Here is a 27,635-nt window from a genome sequence, read left to right as displayed (position 1 = left end):
CTGAACGTTGGAAGACGGATATCGTTAACTAACCTCTTAGTGGAAGAGTAATCCTGTTACAAGCAGATTATGTGCACGTGTAGAGGTTGATTACACCACAGTTGGCTGTTGAAGGACTGATCTGATAAGGGGTAAAAATACACCATACCCTTGAAGTCGGGAGCTGTGTTACTCAGCTCCATCTCTCCCAAGCCAACAGAAACCCAGCATGGAGCTCGCGAAACCGGGCCTGGAGGCCAGATCCGTATTTACCACTGGGATAATTCCTGCCTCATGCAGTAGCAAGTTTATTCCACCTACTTGCTTTCCTTTTTCTCAGGTCAGATGTTAGAGAACTAGTCACTACACGTCACCGCAGGGAAGTTACAGTCAGGATGATCACGAACTAGGAATACGCCGCCTGTGTATTGAATTAGTAGTTTTTGCACAGTATTTCAGAAGTCGAAGATTAATACTAAATTACGGTGTATTCTGCTTCACACGCTGAATGATCCGGCATACCTAGTTTACAGTTTCTTAGTGATTACAGAGAGAAACTGTAATTACTCGAGAGTAATTTGCCCCACTTTTGTATTCCCAATTGTACTTTTCCTGCCCTAAAACTACATCTCAACTTCCACTTTTGCAAAGCTCTTCCCTGTTTAGCTTTTATGAAGGGCAGATGAAAAGCACGGGTTTTAATTAATATTTTGTAGACTGAGAAGCATTTTTGGAAGCAGAATGGATGGCAAACGTCGCTCTAGAGTAGTCACTTTCCCAGGGTGATGACAGATGTATTGTTATGTGAAATTTTTATATAAAATACAGCCAATAATAGATTTACACATCCTTGTACGTTTCCAAATTATTCAGGTTTCATCCTCTATGTTACATTCCTAACGGCTGAGGCCGGCATTTGGTGTGTATCTTCCTGTATAGGAATGACAAGCCTTGAAACCGTCTGGAGTCGGTTGCTAATGCTAAATGCGTGTGCTTCTGGGCTCAACGCTCGGAGATAAAGACTAATTTTTACCTTTTGGCCTCTTAACAGTTTCCAACTCTGCTAAACGGTCACATACCAGTGCCGCTCCCCAGTCTGGACGGAGCCTCCTCTCCAGTACTGCTTTCTCCGAACGCTCAGAAATCCTGATGACACCTCATCGCACCAAGGACTTATTGGTGGATTTAACACTTCATTCCTATGGTCTAGTTTTTTCCTGTGTCATGAGAAGGACATTGTGAAACCCTCTATTACTTCGGTTTGCACTTTTCATTACATGGATAATCTACTTTTATTATGTTAGCATTTTTTAAACAGTGTTTATATATAAAATATATATATAAATCTGTTTTGCATTAAATGAATTATAATTTTTTTATATCATAGCTCTCAAGTGTTGAACACTTCTGTTGTTGATGAAGTACTTTTCTTAATGGATTGCAACAATGTATGTAATAAGGATGTGAAGCTTCTTTTTAATCCCTTTTTCTGCATATTATGCACTGTGCTTCTGTAAACTATAACCGGCTGTGCCTTCTTTTGCATAATGTCATGTAAATGATTTATATATTTTCTAGTATTAAGATAAAAAGTGGAAAGACAAAACTAGTATTGAAGAGCCCTATGGTAGTATTTCAGTATTTTCTCCACGGGTAGGCCATATGATGCAGTGTATTCATGTAACTTTGTATTAAGTGCTTTCAAATTGTATAAAAATAGCCTTATAATGTTTCTTTGCCGAAGTGAAAAACCTAACCAACGTTACAGTCAGGAGATGCATTTAGGAGTAACAAAGCCACATTTACACGTTTATGCCCAAGTTCTTCTGCAGAGTCGCAACAGGGAGGAGCTGGGCTGTGTAGACCCACGAGACATTTCCAGCATTTGAGAACACTTCTGTAGACAAGGAGACGTCGCTCAGAATTTATTTGGCCTTTACTTCTTACGAACTGTTGACATTACAGCTGGAAAGACTGCAGGTATCCCTGTCCTCCCAGGGAATGAGGATCATTCCCCATAGAGAATTTCCAGGTGCTTTGTTCAGTCGTGCCAAGTGCCTTCTACTACTTACCCCGGAAAGATTATTCGAGCTACTAAAGCTCAGAAGGTTGCGTTTCCCCTTCCCCCAAAGCTGGAAAAGTTACGGGACTGTAAATTAATGCCTGGTGCTCGTAAAGAGGCATATTGTACATGTGGGATGTTTATGTATAAACATCTGAATTCTGGATTAAAAACCAGCACTGTGTTACTATATACTTGCAACTTGAACTTACCGGGTATGTCCTCTACCTTGAGGTGATGGTTTAGTCATCTGAACGTCAGGTGAGGATTAGGCCAGACTCCCTGGCACCACAGATCCTAATCTTGGCAGGGTTGATGCAACTCTTCAGTTGTCTGAGGTGGCTAAATCGGGTTGAACGCAGCTTTACCATGTAGGTTTTTCAGATTGAGACCTTCAAAAACCAAACCCAAATCAGAAACCTGTTTGCTGCAGGTCACTAGAGCTTCTACTTTGCTTTCTGGCCAAGCGGCTGGTCAAAAGTCCGTTCTTTTGGAAATTTATGCAGTGAGTTGTCTGTTGATGTTCTGTTTGGATGCATTTCAGTGATGTGTGTGTAGTTAATTGTAAAGTGCTTTTGGATCCTTCAACCTGAAAGGTGCTAAATAAACATTTTATTAATGCAGTTCTGATGTTGAAAAGCCATTTTTGGGGCAGAGGTAGCCTGACAAAAGACAGCAGGATTTTTCCGCAGGCTCCTGGGTTGCACAACCAAAAATGACTCCTCAGTTTCACTCGCAGTAATTAACGGGATAAAAACCTGCCGTATCTGTATGAAGTACCAGTGCTGATAAACACGGCAATTAGGTGCAAGATAGAAGGAAAAAAGAGTGAAACACACGGGAAGCCATTCGCTTGATTCAGCGTTTCAAGAGCTCCAAGAGGTACCACCCCGCGGAGTCAAAACCAGAAGAAGCAACTCCTTACACAAAATTTATGAGTGAAGGGAAATTTTATGCTAAGTAAAATGAGAACGGGTCGGAAGAAAAGGCAGGATGGGGGATGCCTGATGGGGTTGACTGGTCTGGTGGAGATGAAATCACAAGGGCTCGCAGGCCAAACATTTCTCTTTCAACGGATTCCTCACAGGTAAATGGAATATTTTTCAGTAACTAAGTTACAGAGAGGCAATTATTCACGCTGTAGAGCCAACTCTCGTCTCTCTCTCAAATAAGTATGAATGCCTACTTCAGTGAAGTCTCGCCTTGTACCCGCCAGCATAGCTAACGGGAGAGCAAGGCATAGAAATGAAGCGTTTCTCACTATGAGTTTAAAAAGTAAAGGTAGAAACTCACGCAAAATTTGGTCTTTGACTTAGTAAGCGGTATTGAAGACCAGACTGCAAAAAAAACCCCGAGATGAAGATGGGAGGAGGGACTGTGTGACAGAGATTCTTAAAAGAAAAAGCATCCAGATTCTTGTGACTTCGTCTTTTCCAAAGTTTTACTATTAATAAGGCAGACTTGTTTCTTTTCAAAAGGCTCCACACACCTCAACAACCCCCCCACACCTCCCCTCCCGCCCCTTGAGCGACTTCGTTTTTAAAGACAGCAGAAAATAGCAATTCTGTGACAAAATTTCAACAGATTACTGTAAAGGATCCGAGAAAATTCAGTAAAACTTAAGGGAAGACACCTAGAAACAAGAAAGCAGTGCTGTCTTCTCATCTTCGAGAGAATAAAAAATAGCAACAGAACACATCTTTTGCTCATTGACTTTTCAGTTAAAAAAAAAAAGGTGGTCAAAATGAGATCTGCCTTCCAAATTGGTCAATTATGTGGAAGAAAAATTCTTCCTACTGGGAAGAATTTATACAAATCAAGTCCAGCCTCTCAAGCCTTAATGCTTACCTAAACCACTAGATTATTATGCCTTATGCTTTGAAGAAAATGCTCTATTGGTAATTCTCTGTTGAATTTTATTAACAGGTATCTTTTTAACTGTAGAGGAAAAAGAACAAATAAACATTTGTAAAATAAATGCTGTGGAAGTGTCGCTATTTCTGCAGCATGGAGAGCTCCAAGACAACAAATCCTAGGGAACAAAACGGGAGTTGTTCTCCCTTCAGTATTCTTGGTAGCAACTGCAACTTCATCGTACTGGAGGGGTTTTGGGGATAGATTTACACTGTATTCTTGCTTCAACAATACAGAAAGTTTTTGATATTAGTTAGGCTGGGTGCACGATCGGGCTATTTCGTGCTTACCTTTACATTGTTTTTTTTGCAGAAAAGCAAGTATCCACCAGTAGGGCCACCGCTACTGGGCAGCTTTGCCAAGAGCTTGCTCACATCTTCTGCCGTGGCGCAGGTAAGCGGCCTCGGTTCTGAAGAAAACTTTCAAGGTGGGGAGAACAGCGCTGGGTGATAACCAACTACAGATGGAGAGCGAGAGATCTGACACAGCCCATTACGTCAACAAGGAACAATCTGTTTTGTCTGAAAAGAACAAGTCTCATCGGGCAGACCCTTGCCAATCTGGAAACGCCTACTGAAGAAGTAATGCATTGTCAACAAGACGACTGTTTAAAGAGGAAAGGGTCCTTTAAAACAGACTATAGCATTTCATTTTAACAGAACAAGTCTCTACGTTAAGAGGCTGTGTGGTCTTGTGCCTACACAAAGCATCTTTAGAAGCCATCACGACTACCAAATTAATTTAGAAAAGGCGTAATGACTACAGGTAGTCTTTTACGTGAGGGCATCACTGTTCCCTTCTGATCTTGAGACTCTCTCTATATCCCGCAGGGCAAACAAACGCAGGTCACTCAGATTTAAGAATACCTCTCCGAAGCCATCAGAAAACCACCAACTTTTGAAATCCCTTTTAGCCCCAAACTGTAGCTCTCTTACCAATTAATATGTGAGCGCTCTGCCTACACAGATGGAGTACAAGCCTATGTCTTGAGGGCACAGAGACTGACAGCATTAGTGAGGAGGAGTATAAATTTATTTAAATGAAAACAGAAGAATGAACCTCAGGCAAGGACTCTGGAGCAATCAGCATCATGGTCTGCCATGGGTGGGTGGGGGGGTGTGTTTGTAGAAAAGCATCCTAGAGGACTCCAGGAGATGTTGGAATTTTTCTTGACAGATTCCCATCAGTTGGTGTTCACTCTGCAAGATGTGCGAATGGATAAACGTACCCTCATTATTCCTACCACGGCTCCAGGCCAGCTGCCGCCTCCTGCAAATTAAGGAAAAGGACACGGAAGGAGCTGGGGGGGAAGGGAGAAGCCTTTGAAAAAACAAGCTCTGGGTGTGAAAGAGGAGGAGCAGGCAGCGCTGAGGCTGCCGTGCGGGGCCTGGAGGGAGGCGTTCCACCGGGACATGTTGGAGAAGGGACAGGGAAGAGCGTTCTCCCGTTTGCCATCCGCGGCGATGGCATGTCCATCAGCAAGAAGATCTCACCGCAGCAAATGGAGGAACTTCATCGCTCTCTGGGGAAAAAGGCATTTACAGGTACGGCATCTGAGCTGAACGAGACCCGTGTTTCATGAGGACCATAAAAGCAATCGGCTCAGGGAGGCCGGCCTCTTAAGCGATTCTGGAGGATGCAGCCGGCACGACAAATGAAGCGGTTATTTACAACAGTAAGTACGTGCATGTGTGTGCGTTCACAGTTTAAGTTGGCTCCAAAATTACAGAGTTTATAAATATGAGTTAAGGGATTTTAGAAAACTTGTGAAAATAATGGAAAATTGTAACGTGCACATTTTTCCACTGACATCAATCCTTTTCTTTCAGTTAACGAGAGAGGCGCAGCACAGCCCAGTGAAAATCACACACAAAAGATTTAAAAAAAAAAATAATCTAGAACAGCTGAACTCTAATCCCAGGTCTGACAAATTTCCACTGTGGCCTAGAACAAGAGCGTGGTTTCCTCCACAGATGGAAAGGCTGCACGGCAGGAATTACAAAGCCCACCTATCTACTTGGCTTTTATACTTCTAAAAATCATCCTACCTGTCCAGCCAGAGCTTCCTTTACAACGTACTAATTAGCTAAACACTCGAACAGTGCTTCCTTTGTGATTTATCATCTGTATTTCTCATCTTGTCAGCGTCTCAGACTGGTCTGACGTGGATGTTGCTGACCCACACACAGGCCAAAGAGTAGCATTTGAACTCAAACAGCCCAGTCTCTGAAATGGAAAAAAAAATGGAAAAAAAAATAAATCTGTAAAAAGGAAGCATTCAAATTCCTGCCCAAATTTAAGAAATTTTATAGAATGCGGCATTTGTTTCAAAGCCGAACATCACTAAGGGAAAAAAGAAAAAGGTATGGGAAGGTGCCAGCAAGTTGGGACAAATGGTTTCAACTCTGCCCCTTAGTGACCAGATAAAATGACCAAATGTCTGTGACTGCACGTTGTCACAGACAAGGTAAATCCTAATTTTTCTTCGGTGTCACTACAGGCTACAGCCGTGCATTTCCATACCCTCATGTGTTTGGATTTCTTTCAACTCTGACCTTAATTCTGGGTATTTCCTGGGTTTATAATACTTAGCTTGGGGATATCTACAACGCACCTTTCATATATTTTGTCCTCAATAAGCGAATGTATTCTTAACCTTAATTCTGTCTTAACATTGCAAAACAGAAACAATGTACCTTTATTAAATGGACAAACTCGTGCGCAAAGCCCAAGCCAGCAGCCCAAAGAGCGCCACCTCGCAGTTTTTCAAATGATTTGCAAATACAAAGCGTGTCGATTCTTTAATAACTGTTTATTTGAACTTTTATTGCCCACTTCAGGGATACACTCTGGCTACTTAATGCTGTGGGTAAAGCAGCACACAAATAACAGCCGTGTGGAGACGCACGTTCCACTGGAGCATTGCTGAGCAGCTGGGTTGCCCCTTCTGTCCTGTCCTGCCCTGCGAATCCCCGTCTCCTCCACCCACCCCCTCTCCCCTTCCACCTCCACCTTCATGTGTGCCCAACCTCGTGGCCACCTGCCTCCTCCCTGCCTTCAAAAACCCACCTTATTCCTCCACGCACCTACCCACGCACCTCGGCATTCCTACCCTGCGGCAGATGGGATAACACCCGGTACCTTCCAAAAAAGAACTACTTAAAATCAGCAACAACTTGCAGGCCGTTTCTCCTTAACTCATCGCTCATCTGCAACCAAAGGCTGTCACGCCACATCTTGAAAGCCATCCATTTTTAGCGACTATCTGCTTGGTTTTTGTCACGGGTTGAGGTCTTCTCCCAAAAAGGCCAACGCTCCCTGCAGTTCCTGGGGACAGTGCAACCAAGTCCGTAGTGCCTGATGCTGTCAGAGAGGAGGCAGAACACTGAATTGCACAAAAAGGATGTCGGAGAAATGCCCAGCAACTTCAGCCTCGCTGACTACCGCCCCAAACGGGCAGCTGCCACGGACCTGTCGCTGCTGATGCAGGAATTTCAATTATAGACAAGGAAAAAACCTGGCTTGACCACAGATGCCAAGTTTCTTAAGCAACGCATTCTTTAAAGCTACCTCCTAATGAAGAAAACCAATTCGCTTGTAGGCCCTTAGAAAAAAAGTCTCTCTTCGAACAGAGCGCTTTAATTTTATGGAAGATCTTTTCATCTGTAACAAAAAAAGCTGAATTCCTACTTAAAATGGAAACCTCCTTCTGTTAGCTGCAGCTGATCCCTTTCTAAATGTATTAATGCACTTCATTTTACCAGTTAAACCTTTAAGTCCTTTACTCATTAGTGTCACGTTATTACTTGTTCTTTTATGACCTATAAAATATTACTGTTCTAGAAAGGCTAAATCCCACATTTATCCACAGTGAACATTTACTCTACATCTTCACTACTTCTGTAAAAAAAAGGAGATGTTTTTCCGAGACCTCTTTCTTCAACACCATCACGTCCTACAACGTATTTTCCTACAAAGTTAATCAGTATAAAATCTAGATCAGATCCGTAGCAACTATAAAAAATATATATAACAACTATTTCAGGACAAAGGGGTTTTTTTTTTCCATCAGTGCCAAATCTGCCTGTGACACGCACGTACCGCTCCCGCTGCCATCAGTGGGAGACCCACGCAGGTATCCCACACGGATACTACGCTCCTAGACCTGGGCAAGACTTCTGATCCCGTGTGAGACGCAGGACCGGCTTGCCGAGAATCAGACTGTGGACCACGTTTAACGATAAGATCCTGAACGGCCCCCGTGGCGGATGAGCCACGTTACCTTTTCGCTGCCACCGCTTCTGCGTTTGCATAAATTAACAAGCGGCCAAAGCTAAATCCGATGACTCCCCACAACACACAGATCTAGCTAAACCGTTTCCAACAATGCCCCAAGAACCGCAAGTTCACTTAGTCTGTATTTTTAACAACGCAGGGCCTTTGTTATTATAAATTTCAAAACAAAACCAAAGAATTCCACATAATATTTATACTTTCAAAAGTACAATATTAATACAGGTCGGTCAGTTAGAAATAACAGCAGTTTGTTAGGTCTACAAGATTTAACGCAAAACCGGTTTACAAATGCTGAAAAGCAGTAGTGGTCCAATAGTCACCATTACACATGAATTTCTCTCTTCCAGAAAATAAAAAAAAAAAAAAAAAGAAAAAAATCCCAATTCAAATTTACCAGTATCAATGAAATATTAATAAAACACCCCCAAACATGCCACAATCACTATTCACAAATAAAGTTAAAATGAAATATACAAAAATTCACTTAATACTGTTAAATAACAATAAACTACAAGATTTCCTGAACAGAAATGGTAGGACCCCTGAATGTTTTACAGTGAATGTCAGGAAAAATTAAGTTACCTATGACTATTTTCATGATATACCAGCCAAAGATTTACATGACCATTTCAAAATATACCAATAAAGATTTACAGTCTCTTTAAGATGCACTAAACGAATAAGTTCATAAAGGTGAACACAAATGCTTAAAAATACTGTAACCATCACCAAGGGTGTACTTATGATACTCACTGAGATGCATAAGCATAGTAGTAACATGTTTACTATCTCTGGTAAACAGATAACATCTAAGATCTGAAAAACTCTCTAAGTTCCCATTGTAAAAGCTCCGTAGCATAGTGAGTTCTTATCAAGTACAATCTTGCATCTTTCCAGTTGATTTCAAGTGAATAATGCAGAAATGGGAGAGCAACAAGGTGGGAAAAGTGTGACATTACTCCCATGTTCTTGTAATTAGTTGTCCTGTTCCTCTGTAATGAAAAGATTCTGAATTTCCAAAGTAAGCCAGGGTCCAACGCATATGAATCATCTTTTGACTATTTGTATTTCTAAGTTAAAAACAAGGTAAAAAAGTCATTGCTTCTGCAAGTCATTGTTTCTGCAGGCCCCATATGCACCATAATGTGCAAATACCTTACGCTGGAGGAAGCCTGACAAAATTTATCATCCAGTCTCCATGCTCTGGTTTATCAATAACGAACGTAGGATCTGAGAGCAAATAATAGCTACTGTTCACTTGTTTGAATCAACTTTCACACCATGTGCTTTTCAAAAACATAATATGCGTTATAATTTTTTCAACTACTTCAACACATACTTCCAATGTCAAATAAGGAATTAAGTGCCATGAACTTAGAGCATTAAAGATGGTTCACCTATAGCCAAGCAAAGCTATGTTTACATTCCAGGAAACACTGCAGTTTAAGAAATACAAAAAAACCCCGCAGCAGTAGAACATTTTATGAAGAGAAACAGATGCATTCACATATTATAAAGCCATTGCAACTTCTTCAGGCATGGAACTGTTGTGTTAACTATACAGACAGTAGTTATTTAGCAGCAATGATTCCGCAATAAATAATGCACTGTGTTTCTCAGTCCTGCACAAAAATTGCAGCTACAGTTACATCAACAGCTGTAACCTACTGGCTCTAGTGGCAGAGGAGACCTTAAAACCAACTGTACAAAAAATTGTCACACTGTGACAACAAATATAAAAACATAATCTGCAGGTTGGAAATAAAAAGACTCCACTGTGAAGAGGACAGTGTAGACAAACTGCGATTCCAAGTCCACCAACAGAGAGCACTGCCTTCAGATCCGAGTCCTTGATCGATTGGACAGGCTTGGGCTCCACTCTGCATCGCCCGCTTTAAAAAAGCATGCTCTGCCTTCTGTTCTTCCCATGTCCTGAAACAGAACACGGACCGCAGTAAGAAATGGAAGCATTCGCACAACACAGTATTCAGAGTATTCAGTTACTACCTACATCCAGTTCTGGGCTCCGCGGTTCAAGAAGGACAGGGAACTGCTGGAGAGGGTGCAGCCAAGGGCTACCAAGATGATTAGGGGACTGGAACACCTCTCTTACGAAGAAAGGCTGAAGGGTTTGGGTCTCTTCAGTCTGGAAAAATGACGACTGAGGGAGGATCTTATCAACACTTATAAATACTTAAAGGGTGGGTGTCAGGAGGATGGGGCCAGGCTCTTTTCAGTGGTGCCCAGCAACAGGACAAGAGGTAACAGGCACAAACTTGAGCATAGGAAGTTCCATCTAAAGATGAGGAGGAACTTCTTTACTTTGAGGGTGGCAGAGCACTGGGACAGGCTGCCCAGAGAGGTGGTGGAGTCTCCATCTCTGGAGACATTCAAAACCCGCCTGGATGCGTTCCTGTCCAGTCTGCTCTAGGCGACCCTGCTCTGGCAGGGGGGGTTGGACTGGATGATCTCCAGAGGTCCCTTCCAACCCCTATCATTCTGTGATCTTACTATTTCAAGGGAATACCCTTTCTTTGTGTTTAAACCTATCGTTCTGTGATGTGTCTATTTTGAGAGAATATCCTCTTTTTGTGTTTAAACCAATATCAGCATCTCTCTTTTAACTGCACTTGTTGCATCTTTTTTGTTTTTTTGCTTTGCCACCATTCAACACCCACACAGCAATGGTTTGAAACTCCAAGACTTTATCAAATTAGCAGCCCCTCCGCCCATCTCTAGTAAAAACCATCTCCTTCTGTGCATTTAGCTTTTATGTCTCTACAGGAATCTGATCAAATCACTCCTGGTACCTGTTTGAGTACATCCACACAGACCACTTTAACAAAGTATTTTCCAGTATCTCTGGCACAGCATTCCGTTTACAGATATGAGAAAATCTTGAGCTTTCCGTACCTGTCTCTGGGTAAGTGGAATTTCGAAAGCCAGGGTCTTTTTGCAACTGAATCTCTTTTAGACTGAATATTGAAACACCTGGAATGTAAAAAAGAGATCAATTCGTATCAAAACATAATGATGCTTTATTGAACAAAGTTCTACTTAATTACACAGTTTAGATTAAAAAAATGTTTCCTACTCCCAAATATTTAAGTCAATATACCAGACTTCTTTAATAGATTAGATTTGAGAGTTTTTCCTTAACCAATGCACTTAGCTTTAATGTACTAGCTCAACAACACTCTGCTACTTTACTATTCCTCTTACTTTCAGGCAAAGTGTGTATTCTTGTTCCAAGACTTCTGAAGTATGCGTGTTTCATGGCCTCTTCTGCTGAAATTCTCTTCTTCGATTCATACTATTAACATAAAAGGAAACAAAGCGTGTTGGTTTTCATTAAAAAACTCTTTGTATCGTGTGATTTCATCAAAGGGAGAAACAGTTCTACTTGCTCAATATTTCCTGCCAACTAGCCAGGACAAATTTGTTTTCATTACTTTTGTTTCACACATGAAAATCTAACATATGTTATCTAAATCAGTATTATCAATATATAACAAGCTTGCTAAATAGTCAAAATAACTACTGTAAATTGATGCAAGTCAAAAATACACTTAATCTTTATTTTTAGATGTAACGATGATTAGATGACAGACTTTTGTCTACATTATGTTCTAATATTAAACTGCAATGAAATGCTTTTACACGAGTTTTCTAATTCGACGGACTAAGCTGCAGCATTTTGTGTTAAAATGGAACTTTAGGCAACACGGTCTTCAGTCTGTGCTCAAATGTCTCCTGCTTGGCATACGTGGACATTTGGACAACAATGCAGACATTTAAAAAGGTGTACACAAATAAGAACAAAGTCCAAAGAAAGACTGCAAGTTCTGTTTTGACACAGCGTGTAAACAGATGAAGACCTGATGTAGAATTTAAATCACGGGCTGCAAAGCAGAGTGACTGCGCTCCACCTTATGGACTAAGAATTTTTAACACCATGAAGTTACAGTGCTTCTGCTTCTACCTGAAGACTTAAGAGTTGGCCTTCCATCTTGCCTCTGGCTCATTTTTAATACTGATTAGAAGATTAAACCCACATACCACTTCACCTTTTGAATACAGTTTGCAAGATCAAAGAGTAATGTTATACCTTACTACTAGAGAAGCAGTTACTAAGTTCATCGTTGCAGAAATCTAATATTTGTATTTAAAAGTTCTGTTTTAATACCGTATTTCACAAGAGATTTAGTTTTTTCAGGGAATTGCTAACATAGAATCAATTCTATTTTTACAAAAAGTAGTAAGAGAAGAAATCAATTCCGTCAAAACAAACAAACAAAATAATTAAACATCAGGTTTTAAATTCTTACAGTACACACGCTTCCCAAAACTGTCATTCTTCCCAAATCTATCATCCACTGCAGACTCAGCTGCATATTCCATATTGAGATAGATCTAACAGACACTACAGCTTCTAATACATTTTGTAAATAATATATTAAAAAACTAAACTTGCACTTTTATAAAGTAAAGCCACAAACCACATCTTACTTGAAGGAACTTCGCTATCAATTCAATTCCTTCCGTGTCTAGCCTAAAAATAAAAATATTTTTAAAAATTAAAACAGTTATTGAACTATATTTACAAAAGCAAAACTGCATAGGAACCGACTTAAATGATATCAAACCTGAAAATTAAATTTAAACACGGAAATACTGTAATCTAAAGAACTTTTCTGCATGTTAACGTGTACACATACAAGTACCAATATCTCAGAACAAGACTATTTGAAAAACACTGGGGACAGACAAAACCTGAGCTCTGGGTCGTGATTTACTAGGTTGACCTGGATCACTTATTTTAGCAAAAACTGCGGTTTTATTTTTTAAAGCCTAACACTACTCATTTACTAGAAGGACACAATGTTAGATCTTTTTCTTCAGAGTCGATAAAAAACGTGGTAGTCTTTGTGAGAAAGTTTATTTCTAGTAACTGTGCAGACCCTTCAAATTCCTCTTGAATAATTTCAAGAGCCTGCTGAAGGAAGGCTTGCCATTTTAACCACGGGCCTACTACATAACAGAAAAGAATTTGGGTTATTTAGGAAGTGTTGTGTCAATACTATTACTATGCAGTAATTATTAATTGTAGTTTATAGTTCTACAGGTCATTACGGAGCTGTGGTACCTTGAATGATATTAGACAAAGTAATCATGTAGAACCAGGATTTTGCTTTGCCCGCAATAACAACTGATCCGTAGTTTTCCAGCCTTTGGTAGCAGACCGTACTTGGAAAAATGTTCACATTTACAAATATGCAAAGCCACAGGGACGCAGATTTTCTATTAATAAAACACAAAAGTACCTTGGTGCATGGTTGATGAGGGGTTGTGGTTTATACTTTGGAAAGTTGTAGTTTCTAAATTCATCACTGGAAGAAATGCCTGGCCATGTTTCTTGACATGGGGTTCCTGCATTTAAAAAAAGCAACAAATTCAACTTAAAAAAATGTAAAGAAACAACTTTGACATAAATAAGCATTTAATCCTGTAATTTAAACAGGGAAGAATGAGCCTATTTTGTACAAACTCAGCTGGGCACTCGGCTCAACCATTTTTCATCAAGAGTACACTCATTCACCTTAATTACAACGCAGTGTAAAATATCTTTGTTTATGGATAAAGATCTACAGTTCTCGTGGAAAAGGCGTTTTGAAGAAAAGACGTATAGCATTAACATTATTGCTAAAAGTATACACTCACCCAGAAGTCTGAAAATTAAGTGCAGTTCATCTTCAACCGTTGAACCAGGAAAAAGAGGCCTTCCTGATGCCATTTCAAAAAAGATGCATCCCACACCCCTTTACAGAAACAGAGAAAAAGATAAATCAGAAACAAGCCAACAACTTAAGCTTTCAGCTCTTAAAGACTTCTGTGGTTTCTCTTCAACTGAAACAAATTATTAAATTAGTTGTTAGCCCTGCGCTGCTATTAAAAATAATGTTTTGAAAGAAATGTAGCAACAAAAGAACTGTCAAAGACTAAACAAAACCTATGTCATAGCTGTATCCTCTTCCTTCTGATGTCAAGTTTATCAATTGTATTAAAGTTCATAGTAAAATACCACGTTATCGTGTCATTAGGAGAACATGTTTGTTTTTTTTCCTTAACGCTGTGGGCCTAATGCCTGCTTACTCTAAGCAATAAAAAAGTACTCTGCATTTTCCCAGAGAAATAAAAGCATCTTCCTTGTCTGCCAACCCTTTTTCCAAAAATCTAACTCAATTGTAGCCTTCAAAAATTAAAAGGATGAGTATTTGAATGCTGCTATGTAATAATAAAGAATTGACATTTTTTCAACTTGACTGAGAACAAAAATTAAATTGGTCAAAGCTATACAAACCACATGTCAATTTGAGTTGAATACTCTGAAGATCCGAGGAGAACATCAGGTGGTCTGTACCATAACGTGACAACTTCATTGGAATAGGTCTTCGTAGGAACAGATTTCGCTCTAGCCAATCCTTGATAAAAAGGGAAATAGAGAGTCATGTGCAGCTTGCTGAAATCTTTTTTTTTTGCATGAAATTCACAAAGAATTTTCAAGAGCTAAATCAACCTTATTATACTTGCTAAATACCTTCCCTTAGTGTTCATTAAAAAGCCCTAATAAATACATTTCTACAACTTGTTATTTGCCTCTTAGTATTGACAGCAATCTCGCGATCAGCACTTTTAAGTATAGAAAGGAGGTAAACAGATCAAAACCTGGACTAGTCCTATAAATTTCATTAAAACAACAAAGCATTAGGTCAATATGACACCTCCCACCTGTGAAAACCCTTCTGAATTATTTAAATTTGAGAATTACATTGCAAGAGGCAGAAGGCAACAAATGAATAAAGAAATGGTGGAAACAGACCAAATCAGCATTGGATCAGCAGGGGTTTTCCACCCTAACACTGTCAGTTTATCAGTAATATCTTCAATAAAATTTAGGTCTATCATGTGAGATGCAATCTTCTGAGCAACCTTCATTCACACACAAGGGGAAAAACCAGTGGTAGCACAACTTTCAAAGGACCTTCCTGCCACAGAAGATAACAGGAAACTGTGAATGTCCCACTCTACTGGAAGTCCCAAAGGAACTTGGTGTATCAGTGATGGGGTAACACCTGACAATTGGCTTGTGGACAGACTCTTTCTCTCTCCCATCACATTTACTCTGCTTTGGAGTGACTCTGGAGTGTTAGGAAAAGCAACTTGAGCTCCACCTTAAGTATTTCCAATTTGCCAATTTCCAAAGTGCCAATTTCAAAGGACGCTATAAGACTACTTTCAAACCACAAGTCAGTCGACCTATACAGATATTACTTTGATTACTAATATCCTGTAAAAGGCTGACTTTCATTTTCTACCTGAGAACGCACAAATTCACTACCGACCCGATGTTCTCATCTTTCCTTTATAAGGAAAGATGCCGCTCTTTTGCTGAGTGAAGAAAACATTTATTACAGAATAATTTCAGGCCATACCAAAGTCTGCAAGCTTCAGTTCTCCTTTCTCATTGATTAGTAGATTTTGTGGCTTCAGATCTCGATGTAATACCTTTCTCCTATGACAGTACGCCAAACCACGAAGAATCTGGTATAAAAATAGCTACAAAAGAGAACATTTATATAAATTAGACTTAAAAGGTTAATCTACAGATTACATGACTATAACAGACCGTTTGGGCACTGTGGAGTTAAGCCTCTGTATTTTAAGTAGGACACAAATACTTCTCAAAAAGTAAGTTACTTTACCATATAAACATATTCGAACATCTTCATTATAGTTTACAGATTTTAAACCCCTTTACGCTAACACACTGCTCTAACACGATAGTTTACAACAAAGACTTTAAAAGCAATTTTTTCTGCTTAAGTGAAGAGAACTACAGGGCTGTTTATTTTTAAGTAAGCATTTACCAATGTTCTTCCCCACACGAATGTCTTTAAAGGCAATTGTCTCTGACTACTCAAGTTCCCCTTCTGTCACAGAATCCCTTCTGAAAATGCAGCTCAGCATCCTTTCTCTACAATTGTGCAAAACTGTGTAAAGAACATTTTGGCATGCTATTGGAAAAATACACTTGGATTCACAAGCTCACGAAACATGCAGAAATGGGGAAACAAGGATTACTAAAACAGCCCAACTGCCTCTGGCATTTATATTCATCCCCTCACCTTGACACACACAGGTTTATTTTAGTCCTTTGGAACAGCAAGCCAAGCAAGCAACTTCGATCACGCATATTAATGCTGCACATATATAGACATAAAAGTAGTAAACGATGAAGATAAAGGTTTAGCAGAGGGCAGCCAAGTGAGTTTACTATATCATTGCATTCAGAACTACTATTTTGCAGCTTCTATGTGTATAAAAGGTCTGATCTTGAACATGGGGACCTCTGGGTAGCCATTGTTGGCGTTTACCACACAACATTTCTCAGCCAGTATAGGTGATCAAGTGTACAGTGAAAAAATACAGAGCATTACAGAAAGCAATGTTTACCAATGTGACAAATTCAGCATGTAACAGGACTCTTGAGGAGAAACACTGGAATGTTTTTATATGACCATCTTCTAACACATCAGTTTATTTTTGTACCAGGTGACACCACTGAATTCTTTTTTGTAAACTGGACAAATACACAGCAGGTGTAGTTACATCCATCTGTTCTCAGTCTGCTTATGTGGGATTTATCTGTTCTAGAAAAAAGGAATTGGAATCGATTTCTTTCTTTCTTCCTTCCTTCCTTCCTTTTCTTTTTTGAAGAGCAGAATGAGAAGCAGCAAGTTCTGTTCCATCTACTCATGTCCATACTGTTGCAGGGGTCGTTAATCTCAAGTGATACTAACAGGACTGCTGTGGAAATCTATAGCCATCTCTAGTAGGGGGGGGTACAGACTGGGACTGCAAGGATTAGTCAAGGAGGCAAAGCAGATTATTCTACAGAAATTGTGGATCTTCACCACAGTCGTCAGGGATCCTTTTGAAAATGCACAGGACGACATGTATTAGCTCAAAATTTTGTTTGAAACAGTAATACCTGCAGAGATTGCACACATCTTTATATTATACATCTCTGTTTTGTTGAAACTCAAAAAACTAAAATTAGCTGAGGACTGGGAAGGGAGTGATGACAGCAAGGTCTCTAAAATGTTAGTAATGACTCACCCCCCACCCCCCCCCATTATTGTAAGGTAAGCACCTACAGCTACCGCAGTTAAGCAGCTGTTCTCGTTTCCCAGTGCCAAAGGTACTGACCATCGAAATCTGCTCTTAGGGCATAGCTTAAACCATAGGCAAACAAGGAAAAACAGTTCCTCTGCTCAGCTTGGATTACCACAAGTAGATTCTGCTCTTTCTCTCACTGCACTTTATTTTAAGAGTCAGCTTCCCACTTACAGCTTTTATTTTTTTTAAGCTTAAAGCACTAGTTAGTAACTCATAGTTAATTAAAAACACAGGCATAATTATGTTTTTTGTTGTGTCTCTGAAGTAGATACAAATTAAAGAATTTCCCTTTACAGACTCTCAAAGGAAGCAACAGAGTAGGTTAAGGGCAAATGTCTTTCCCTAGAGATACTTATTATTATGTGACAACAGAATAAAAACTAAAAAAAAGCTATCCAAGGAGTACCCAATATCTAGACTGAATTCCATACGCAATTCAACTAAGAACAGATTTCTCAACATGCAACTAAGCCAAAAACAAGGATGACAACTCTGCTGGAACGCACGCAAAGCCCATCACTTCACAGCATTTAGTACATTGTGTTGTCAACCACATTTGTGCTACGCGCTACTCTGTTAAGAATAAAAGTGATTTTCCTACCACGCCTGCACACTCATGGTTTTGTTCTTCAGGATCACAGCTTAATTTTTTTCAAGAGGCATGGAAGACCTTCTCAAACACATCTACCATATAAATAACATCCCTTATATGAATTACATATGGCTCAATAAAGAGATTTTGAAGGTACAGTACAGCAGAGGCTGCAACACAGCAGGGTGATGCTGGTAACCCAGCCTCCTCCGACAACCTCACTCATTTCCAAATTGCACCGTCCTCTGTTTAGAATCTTGTTTATAAAGCCGTAAGTATTAAAGAACATAAAGAGTTATTCCAGTTTTCCAAATCCAGACCTGCATGTTATGAGAGAGGTAACGCTTGAACCTGAGTTAGTTTCAGCAGGCCCGACTGGAAACTGAATCACTTGACCTGGCCCAGCCACAGTTAAAAGGAACAGACAAATAAACGTTACAGAAAATAATTTTCATTTTATTACTAATGGAAAGATTAATATCACTCATTCTTAAATATGTATTATTAATTTCTTAATTGTGTGGTAGGCAGTGGCATCCAAACCCACATTCATGATTGAGGCTACATTTTCTTCAGTGTGCACATGTAAATTTGATTTGAGGATATACCAAACTACAGACTTAATAAACGAGTGTAAAATAATGGAAGGACAAGAGGAAGTAAAAAGATTTATGAATGTATTCTTTTTTTAGGAAATTTTCATCTTAAATATATAGCTTCAAAGAGAATGAAAACATATGAAGTTATATTATCTCCTGTTTTCAGTGCTTTAAACTTAAAAGCCCTCAAAACCAAAAGGAAAGACTCCATCTGACGTTAAACGTAGTTAAGATCAAAAGGTCAAACAGGAAGTTAAGTTTCTTATTTTTATTTTCATTTTTTTTAAAAAGCCCTAAACCATGTATCTCCTGATGATGAAGTTCTCCAAAATTCTTAGAACAGGGAAAGCTGGAAGAGAGTCACTGTCACTAAAAACACTCACCTTTACATTGTGCATACTCATGATGTTCCCACAGTCGTCCATGTACTGCTTCAGATCCTTATCCTGTCAAAACACCATCGGCATTGTTCAAGAAAATTGCGGACAACAGATTACGTGAATATTACTTATTGTTAGAAGTGAAATATTAATCAGAAAACTGAGTCTTCTGCAAAAGATGCTCAATGATAAAAAACGCAAATGTGCAGAAAACTGGCTTTTCAGAGGATATACATATCTCCATGCTTTCCAGCAAGCTGCGTCATCTCAGGCAACATTACTTGTTATTGCCTTCTCCTCCATCGTGTGTGTGGTACAGTATTTTATGATTTTATGGAATCGCTACATTCTCCAGTTACACTGGAAGAGTTTGTCTTCATCCCTCTTATTATGCTCATATATTCTAGTTTATTATACGAAAAGATCATTAAGCAAAGCTTCAGTGAGAAAGTGAGCAGTCCACAATGCAAGAGGCGAGCCAGTGAGATATGTAATAATGGACAATTGCTTGAAAAGATTGTTAAAAAAGATGGAACGTGTTGTTTATTTCGAAGTATACTTTTTTCCTTAGTTAACTTGCGAGAGTTGTGTCATAATAGAAAAATACATCATTTGAATAATGGTGTGATTATGCGTTTTTACAGTTAACGATTTTGGTACAAGGAGACAGCTTGCTCAGGTAGATCACCACTAACTTTTATTAACGAAACTCTGAAATGATCAGAACAGTATTTATTAATTTACAGCAATTTAAGAACTGAATACGCTTTTCTCACTTTCAGCTTAACAGTCCCAGTATTTTTAAAAACAGTAGAGAATTTTTTTATGTCTATGTTACTTAGAAACAATAAACTGTAAAGCTCAAGTTGCTTAAGCACTCACCAGATATTCGAAAACAAGAGTCAAAGACTTGTCTGTGTGCACAATATCATGTAATGTAACAATATTTGCATGCTTCAGATCTTTTAATAATGATACTGCAAAAGAGAATTGGAAGTATAAAATAAGTAAGTGCAAAACACATGAGCAGTAAATGCATTTCTGTAAGTTCATATGGATAAGCTATTTGTTTTTTTTTTTAAGTTAAAAAGCTATTTTTAAGAACATAGTACTCATATACATTAAGTTAATAAGAAAGGTATTTAATCAAAACACCAAACAGACATTTAAGTAACAAACTAAGTATTTCCTAAATTATACATTTCAGGCAGAAGTAGTCTTTTGGTAAAAGGTATTCTGAAAGTTATTCACTAAGAATAGCCTAATTCAGTATAAAATCATCCATTTAGAACACTGCATTTTAGAACACAACCACCCCCCATAAAGTAAATAAATTTGAAACACTAACTCTTTAATACGTCTAGATTAAAATCTTCCCCATCGAAACTAATACCATTTCCATTAATCTCCCACGTAGCCTATGTATTTCCAAGTACCAACAGTACTTTGGTCAAAAAGAAATCCAGAAGCACCTGAAATTCTAAGTAGGGAAAAAAAGAAGTTATCACCTTCTCTTATGGCTGTGCAGGGTGCTCCTTCTTCATGTTCCAGGCGGATTTCTTTCAGAGCTACCAGATTCTCTGTCAATTTACTTCTCCCCTTATAAACTGTTGCATAAGTACCCTATGAAATGGAAAAAGAAGGAAATTCCTACAAGCTGTTCCTTCACTGAAACATCAGTTAAAAAAGAAAATACAAACTACTGTCTGAGGTTCTGTTTGGTTTCATTTTGGACATGCATAGTTTTTACATTGTCTTATTTCGATATATGTAAAACTACACACAGAGGACACAAGGGATGCGTATGCTTAACAACTCTGAAAATTACACGGAAAGTTATACACCACAGAGCTACCAAAGAAGTCAGATCAGGTAGCGTTAAGCTCACCAAGTTCACTGCTGGGATCATTTACCTTCTTGGAAGTCTCTATTTGATTAAAACTAGCTCAGGTATCTCTACCCTACACTGCAGTTATGTTTCCAAAGGCTGCAGACATACCTTAAACATATAAATCCTTTTGATAGCTTCTTGTCCTCGTTACATACTCTGCATGAGAATTTATTTTATTTTTTTTTAGGGGGGAGGAGGAAGTTGTCAGCGTTTAATTTTTCATTTTATTTTATTTTTCTTATACAGTAAGGGATTCAAAGCACTCATGGCATGTTACATAAGGACAAGAAATTCTAACAAAACAGCAAGTAGGTACAACTAATCCCAGCAATAGCAAAGAGGAAGCAAAGAAGTTACAGACACTGCCCTGGGTCACAGTACATACCTGGCGTCGTCCACCACACTGTGTAAGCAAGTGAGATAATGTACGCCCACAACTATGACTTGAGAGCTACTAGATTAACATTCCTCCAAAGATACGCAATGTTATGTCATGTCTAGTGATTCATCTAACTCAATAAAAAAGAAAAATAAATGTGTTTGAAACACTGCAAACGGAGGTCTGGCTGCAATATTGACAGCAGAGATGATGACCAGCCCTGCTGCCTTCTGCAATGTTCAGTGCGCCCCATTCCACTGCTCCTTGTCCATTTTTGATCCCGTTGGCCAACCTCAATCCAACTGGACAGGACTGACACCTGTCCCCTCCTGAATTCTACCCCTTCTCTGGAAGTCACAGGCTGAGTGGAGGCAGAAATCCATGCTGCTGCCCTCCCAGAAGGAAAGGCAACCTCGGCGTCAGGTACTACCAGAACGTGCAGCTCCTGCCTGCTCCCTGCAAGCGCTGGCTTCTTCTCCAGCACGAGTGCTCCCTAACACCTAAATCACAGCAGAAGGACACCAGGCTGAACCGGTTTTATTATCGACAGCATAATTTCATCTATCCGCATACAAATCCAGCCTATGTAAGAAGGTCACAGATCATTTGCTAATGGAGTCTTGCTCTACCCCAGCTCAGTGAGATCGCTTTCCTGCCTTTTTTTGTCTTACTATGTATGCATATAACTTTTGCATGGTTGTGATATTGTTACACGTCATATTTGGTTTACTGAGAAGATAAATTCAATGGGTATTTCAAGGAATATGGAGATTTTTCTGTTAACGTTTATGTAAAACGTTACACAAGACATTGTCATCAAAGCAGTAATCATTTCAGAAGAAAGCTGTACATACCTCTCCGAGCTTTTCTAACTTGATATAGGTTTCCATTTTTCCAAATCCAATTTCTGACTGCAATGAAAATAAATGGAAAATCCATCATTGAAACTGAATGCGTTGTTTATACAACATTTAATCAGCATGTTAACCTTTGTTTCAGAAAAGCACCTGACAGTACTTGTCCAAACATGGTACAATTCCCCTATTTTAAAAACAATTTCGCATATTACGATATAAATGTGTCCCAGCATCCAAGCCTGATGCTCAGCCTGTTGGCCAGTCTACTGTATATCCTAGAAGGACTATGTACCGAGTTACACTTAAGATTGACACCCCACTTTACCCTACCTCCTACTTAAGTCTACTCCACTCTTCCGATCTGATTACTACTAACCAGGTCGTTGCAGCTTAAGGCACAGAAGTCATCTCAAACTATTCCACCCTTTCTCTTGCTCAGTGCAACCATATGCTTCTGCTTCTTTCAAAATTACTTACTTGCTGGGTTCAAGATCTCAGCTCCAGGTTTCCTCTCCCATTCTGAACTCTCAATGCTTCTCAGTCTAAAACTCTGCCAGTAAAATCCCTAAACACCATTCCTCCACAAGCTTCAGCTTTGTCTCAACAATTTACATTTCATGGCTCTTAACTTCAAGTGTTTGTATATTTTATTTGGATCTATCCACCTTCTCTTTTTTTTGGTCACCAACTTAGCTCTGCAATGCAAACCAGGAGGGTTTGCTTGCCTATATAACACCTTTTTCTGAAGACTGTAAGATCATTACTCCCTTCCTGTTCAAATCCACTGCTAGTCTCATATTTAACATGATTATCTCTTTACAGTTATTTTCATGTAAGACCACAGCCAATTACACCAAAGATTTATATTGTTCTTACAGTGTAAAGAATGCTGAAAGTAGACATGTAAAACATGTCATTTTTTAAACCAATTTACAAAGCGCATAGGCTTTGTGGGGGTTTTCTTTACTGACATTTGCACATATACCAAGACAAAAAAGCCAGGTTTTCTCCCTAGCACCACCTACTCCTTCCACTTCCAAACCCAGCTCTCCACTTGCTATTTCTTTCTAAGGAATGACACTTTGATCCCAGACTGGCTTCAGCACCTGTGTCCACAAGTCAGAATACACTGATTTGCTCCTAAAATCCAACGGATATTAAAGTTGTATATTATTTCATGGTAACACCGTGTAACGTAAATACTGTTGACTGCATTAAGACTTGAGAACAATATAATATGAAGGTATACTAAGAAAAGTCGGATTAATACTTAATTTTCAGAACACATGCATGAAAATACAACTGAAGTAAGCGTAAGATCTTGTCTGTAAACATATTTGTCATATTAAGAGAAAAAATGGACACATAATTATGTTAATATAGTATTAAGAGTAATTCTGTTTTATTAAAATAGTGTTGGGATTGACATGTTTTAAAACTCATACTTTAGCATCAAACATTTTTAGGAGCTTGTTGAAGTCAAGCTGTTTCACCCAAAACACAAAGTTGATATCTGACAACCCTTGTAACTCCAGTGAGATTTTAAACAAACCAGTGATAGAGGTACAATGTTAGTAAAATAAATATTATGTTTGCAAAGTGCATTTTGACCTACTTAAACAAACATATCTTGAAGTGAGTATTAGATGGTATTAGAATTAAAAAGATAGGCTACTTAGTTTACAGGAGAAAGTAAAGGAGAACTCATAGCCATTGGCCTTGTCATTGCCAGACAGTCCGGAATACAACTTAGAAGCCTGATTTCTAAGAAACCTTGATGTTTTTCATCAAGACTAGTAAACTTACTATCTTCTTTAGACAATAAAATCATACAATATTTCCTACATACAGAGGACAGATATTCTTCAAGAAAGACCTGCCTTTCAATGTGTTTAATTTTTTAATCACATTTTGGTTGCCTACCGCTCAGAAGAAAAACTAACTTTTACGTTCCTCGAACTAAGATCTATTTAATTTTTCTTTCAAAATAATTTGTGAACTATTTAATTTTTTTCCTGCAATATACATCTATCTTGACTTGTACAGAAACACTGATGTGCCATATTTATGGTCTCTGGCTGGTGCATAAGAATTACACCTATGCTACTGTGCAAGGAACAGTGTACATGTATGCACGAAATACAATTACCATAAAAGCTAATTTTTTCTTTCATTTCAAAGAAGAACACCAGACCTAAAGTATAACATGCCCTCACTTGATACTTTTTATAGCCTTTTTCCTTTGATTCCTACTAAGCCTTGAAAGGAGATGTGCCTTTGAAGCAGAGCACAATATTCATATATTGTAATTAACAGTCTGCTAGCAAGCTTTCAATGACAGTCTCAGAATAATGAGTCCTTGAGTTTCCTTTTTTTAAAGGTTAGGTTGTAATCATGAAAGGACAACACAGCAAATGCATGCCTGCATACCAGAGCACTTCTAGCAGGTTTTCTTTTGGACTTTTAAGCCCTGAAAGCATTTTTAAAAGGCAAAACAAAACAACCTTGTGGCAGGAAGCTGACTCCATACACACACCATATTCATTAGAGGGCACTGTTTTTCTGTCTGTCTTCTAGAAGGTAAAGAGGAGAGAACTTCAACTGCTCTCAGGGCTCAACATTAAATGAGCAAAGGGATTTAGATATACAGGAAAAATCCCCCCAGCCCTCATATACTATATTCCACTAAAAAGGATCTACTGAAAAAGCACCAGCATCTGAAAAGCGAAGGTTTGGGGAACTCTATTTTTCACTTCAGTGCTACATCAGTAACTAAGCGGTTAATAAGCTATGAAATTCTGGCACAAATATTTAAGCTTGCTACATTATTATTACTCCCAGTGCTTTGATCCAATCTTTTTTTCTTTTAATATTATTCTTGTAAAAGGCAACAGGCAAATCAGAGCTTTAGTCTAGCACACTAAACTGCATTTTTTCAGGGCAGAAATACTTGACAAAACTCAAACATTGCTTTGTTATGGACACCATTAATTCACAAAGAATAAAATGAAGATCTTTCACAGTTACTAAAACTAATTCACTACACATACTTTCATATTTATTTTTCAGCAAATAAGCCATTAAATCAAGAGAACAGAGAATAATGTGGATTTCATAAACCTATCCAGTTTTTCTTCACAAAGAATTTCTTGTCAATGAATTTCCTCAGGAAACTGGCAATGGCCTAGCAATTCTTAACACTCTGATTAACATTCAGAAAGTTGACAGATCAAATTATGATCGAAACATAACAATTTTTCTAAAAATAAGACAAAAATGTTTTTTTTTTACTATTTCGAGGATGTGCATATTTTATATGAGCGTCCAGGATTTCTAGCACTTACACTCTAATTACAATATAGGAATCCTCATTCTGCCATCTCCAAGGAAAGATTTATTTTTTTAAATAGCACAATAATCTAGAAAGAAATATGTGAATTTATCCATTCATATTCTTAGGAATCCACATATGCTTTTTAATTATGGTATTTTTTTAAAACAGCAATTTTGACATAGAAAATTTGTTACCAAATAACAAAAAGGAGAGTGAGGAGGATCTGTGTTCATATTATGCTGTTTCAGGGCCTTCCTTCCTACTATGTCACGAGACCCCCAGCCTTGACCTAAGATTACGTGGCCTATTTGCTCAAACAGATAATCCCTGCTCTAAAAAGCAAAAGATTTAAGTATGCACTTTGAGAGTTGACTTTAGCCACCAATTTCAATGGGTCAAGACCTTCACTGAGAAATGACAGGGCCAAGTCTGCAGAAGAAAAATGAAAGGAAGGGTAAAACTCTTCAATGGATTTTGACAGGCGCACGGTGAAGTTCAGGGCATAAAATCCAAGGTGTAAATGAAGTTGAATCATACCTATGGTATACAGACATTGGCACTAAACAGAATCTTAAGACCCGAGAGGTGGGTTTAGCAAGGCAGATGCATTACACTTACTAGTGATGCTCTACGAGAACGTCGACTCATTGGCTGATCGAACGGCGGGCTGTTAATTTGCAGCTTTTCTAGATAGCCATCAGGTATCCTGATGTCAGCAGGCAGGGACAAGCGCTTGTTCAAATCCTGCAGTAAATAATGATGAAAAGAGAAGAGTCAAGTAGAATTCAGAATGTCCTGAAGGATCTTTTAACACCTGTAGTGTTAGTGTGACTACAGCGTTGCTATTTAAAACTGAAATATCTAATTGGATGAAAAATAAGTAATTTCACAGAAATTGACTTTAAAGCATTCTCTTCTAATAATATTGCAAATTGCTTAGATAACAGGTTCAAAAATTCAGTGCTTTACAAACTCATGACTTTAACAAGAGGAATGAAATACTAAAACATAATTAATTACACTATGGATAAATGTATTGAGTTTACTTGAATACATATGCCTGGAATACCAGAAACTGAAAATTCAGAGGCTAGTATATACATTTCTTTTCATATAATGATTACTTTAGAATAACAAGAGATCTCCATGATTCAGAATACATCACTCTCCCTTCGTCTGACTACTAAAAGTTATAAACTTGTTTCAACTTCCATTTTTCCAGTCTTACAAAACAGAATCACTTTGCTATTGAGTCAAACTATTACAAATGTTAACACATTTTTCTGTTTCAAGCTCTTTGCATACAATATTTTGAAAATCAAATCGCCATTGTATAAATGCAGTTATCCCTACATCAAATTCTGCTTTTCACCAGTAAGTTTGTCTGACAACGATAGGTATAATTTCTAAGGCAAGAGGGAGACAAAATTACTTCACCTTTCAATAAACGCGAAAAAGTGATTTTTTTGGGGCAGCTGCGCATTCTCATCAATTTTTTATTTTTAGTTTGGCTTTTATCTCACACATGCCAGAAAATGAAATACCAAATATTCTCTTCAAGCAGCCAGTCACCACCATGCAAATACAAGGGAAACATACACAGACTCATAAAAAAAAGGAAGTCATTTCCAGAACAGTAGGGATTGTTTTTCAGCAAAGGTAGTTTATCCAAGTAAAGAAAATCATGCTCAGCATCAAACTATACAATCCACCCCAACAGATTCTACCCTGAAGTTAAGAGGACACCTCTGGAACGACCACTGTTTTCACACTTTTGTCCAGCAGAAGAGGGAATCTCCAGATTTCTGCTGGTGGACCTCGGATTTAATCGATACTGACCAGAGGGCAGTTAGCACTTCTTGATGTTGCCCTATTGTATCTTACCTACAACATCTAGCTTTGAGTTTTGGGCATCCCAAGCTAACCTATAATGCTGGCAGCTACATCCCCATTCGGTTCCCCTCAGGCTCGGCCATGTGTTTCTACTCGTGTTTTTGCAGCACCTTTGAACTATTTCAGCATGCTAAATCATCAAGAAACTATCTATCTCAGGCGAAGTGCATAGCTTCCTGCCAGCTTTGTGCTCCAAACAGGTTCAGTGCAAGGTCAGAC

General features: G+C 38.6%; 2 protein-coding genes across 5 annotated transcripts in view; one reads left to right on the top strand and one right to left on the bottom strand.

The window, feature by feature from the left end:
* The window catches only part of ELK3 (ETS transcription factor ELK3), a 42,726-nt gene extending 38,800 nt beyond the window's left edge, over positions 1-3,926 (top strand). For both annotated transcript variants that reach the window (XM_063322761.1, XM_063322760.1), the window contains one exon: positions 1,031-3,926. In XM_063322761.1, coding sequence (XP_063178831.1) covers positions 1,031-1,129 — 99 coding nt within the window. In that variant the 3' untranslated portion in view covers positions 1,130-3,926. The remainder of the gene's footprint in view (positions 1-1,030) is intronic.
* Positions 3,927-7,860: 3,934 nt separating this feature from the next.
* The window catches only part of CDK17 (cyclin dependent kinase 17), a 96,848-nt gene continuing 77,073 nt past the window's right edge, over positions 7,861-27,635 (bottom strand). For all 3 annotated transcript variants that reach the window (XM_063322757.1, XM_063322759.1, XM_063322758.1), the window contains 13 exons: positions 26,142-26,267; positions 22,187-22,243; positions 20,571-20,685; positions 19,945-20,039; positions 19,066-19,128; positions 15,745-15,868; positions 14,613-14,733; positions 13,973-14,070; positions 13,576-13,681; positions 12,761-12,803; positions 11,474-11,564; positions 11,165-11,242; positions 7,861-10,183 (listed from right to left, as the gene is read on the bottom strand). In XM_063322757.1, the coding sequence (XP_063178827.1) occupies positions 10,146-10,183; positions 11,165-11,242; positions 11,474-11,564; positions 12,761-12,803; positions 13,576-13,681; positions 13,973-14,070; positions 14,613-14,733; positions 15,745-15,868; positions 19,066-19,128; positions 19,945-20,039; positions 20,571-20,685; positions 22,187-22,243; positions 26,142-26,267 (1,155 nt within the window). In that variant the 3' untranslated portion in view covers positions 7,861-10,145. The remainder of the gene's footprint in view (positions 10,184-11,164; positions 11,243-11,473; positions 11,565-12,760; positions 12,804-13,575; positions 13,682-13,972; positions 14,071-14,612; positions 14,734-15,744; positions 15,869-19,065; positions 19,129-19,944; positions 20,040-20,570; positions 20,686-22,186; positions 22,244-26,141; positions 26,268-27,635) is intronic.

The sequence above is a fragment of the Chroicocephalus ridibundus genome, chromosome 1 (assembly GCF_963924245.1).
Source record: "Chroicocephalus ridibundus chromosome 1, bChrRid1.1, whole genome shotgun sequence".
Lineage (NCBI taxonomy): Eukaryota > Metazoa > Chordata > Aves > Charadriiformes > Laridae > Chroicocephalus > Chroicocephalus ridibundus.
Note: the sequence above shows the minus strand (reverse complement) of the source record. Positions and strands in the feature narration are given on the sequence as shown.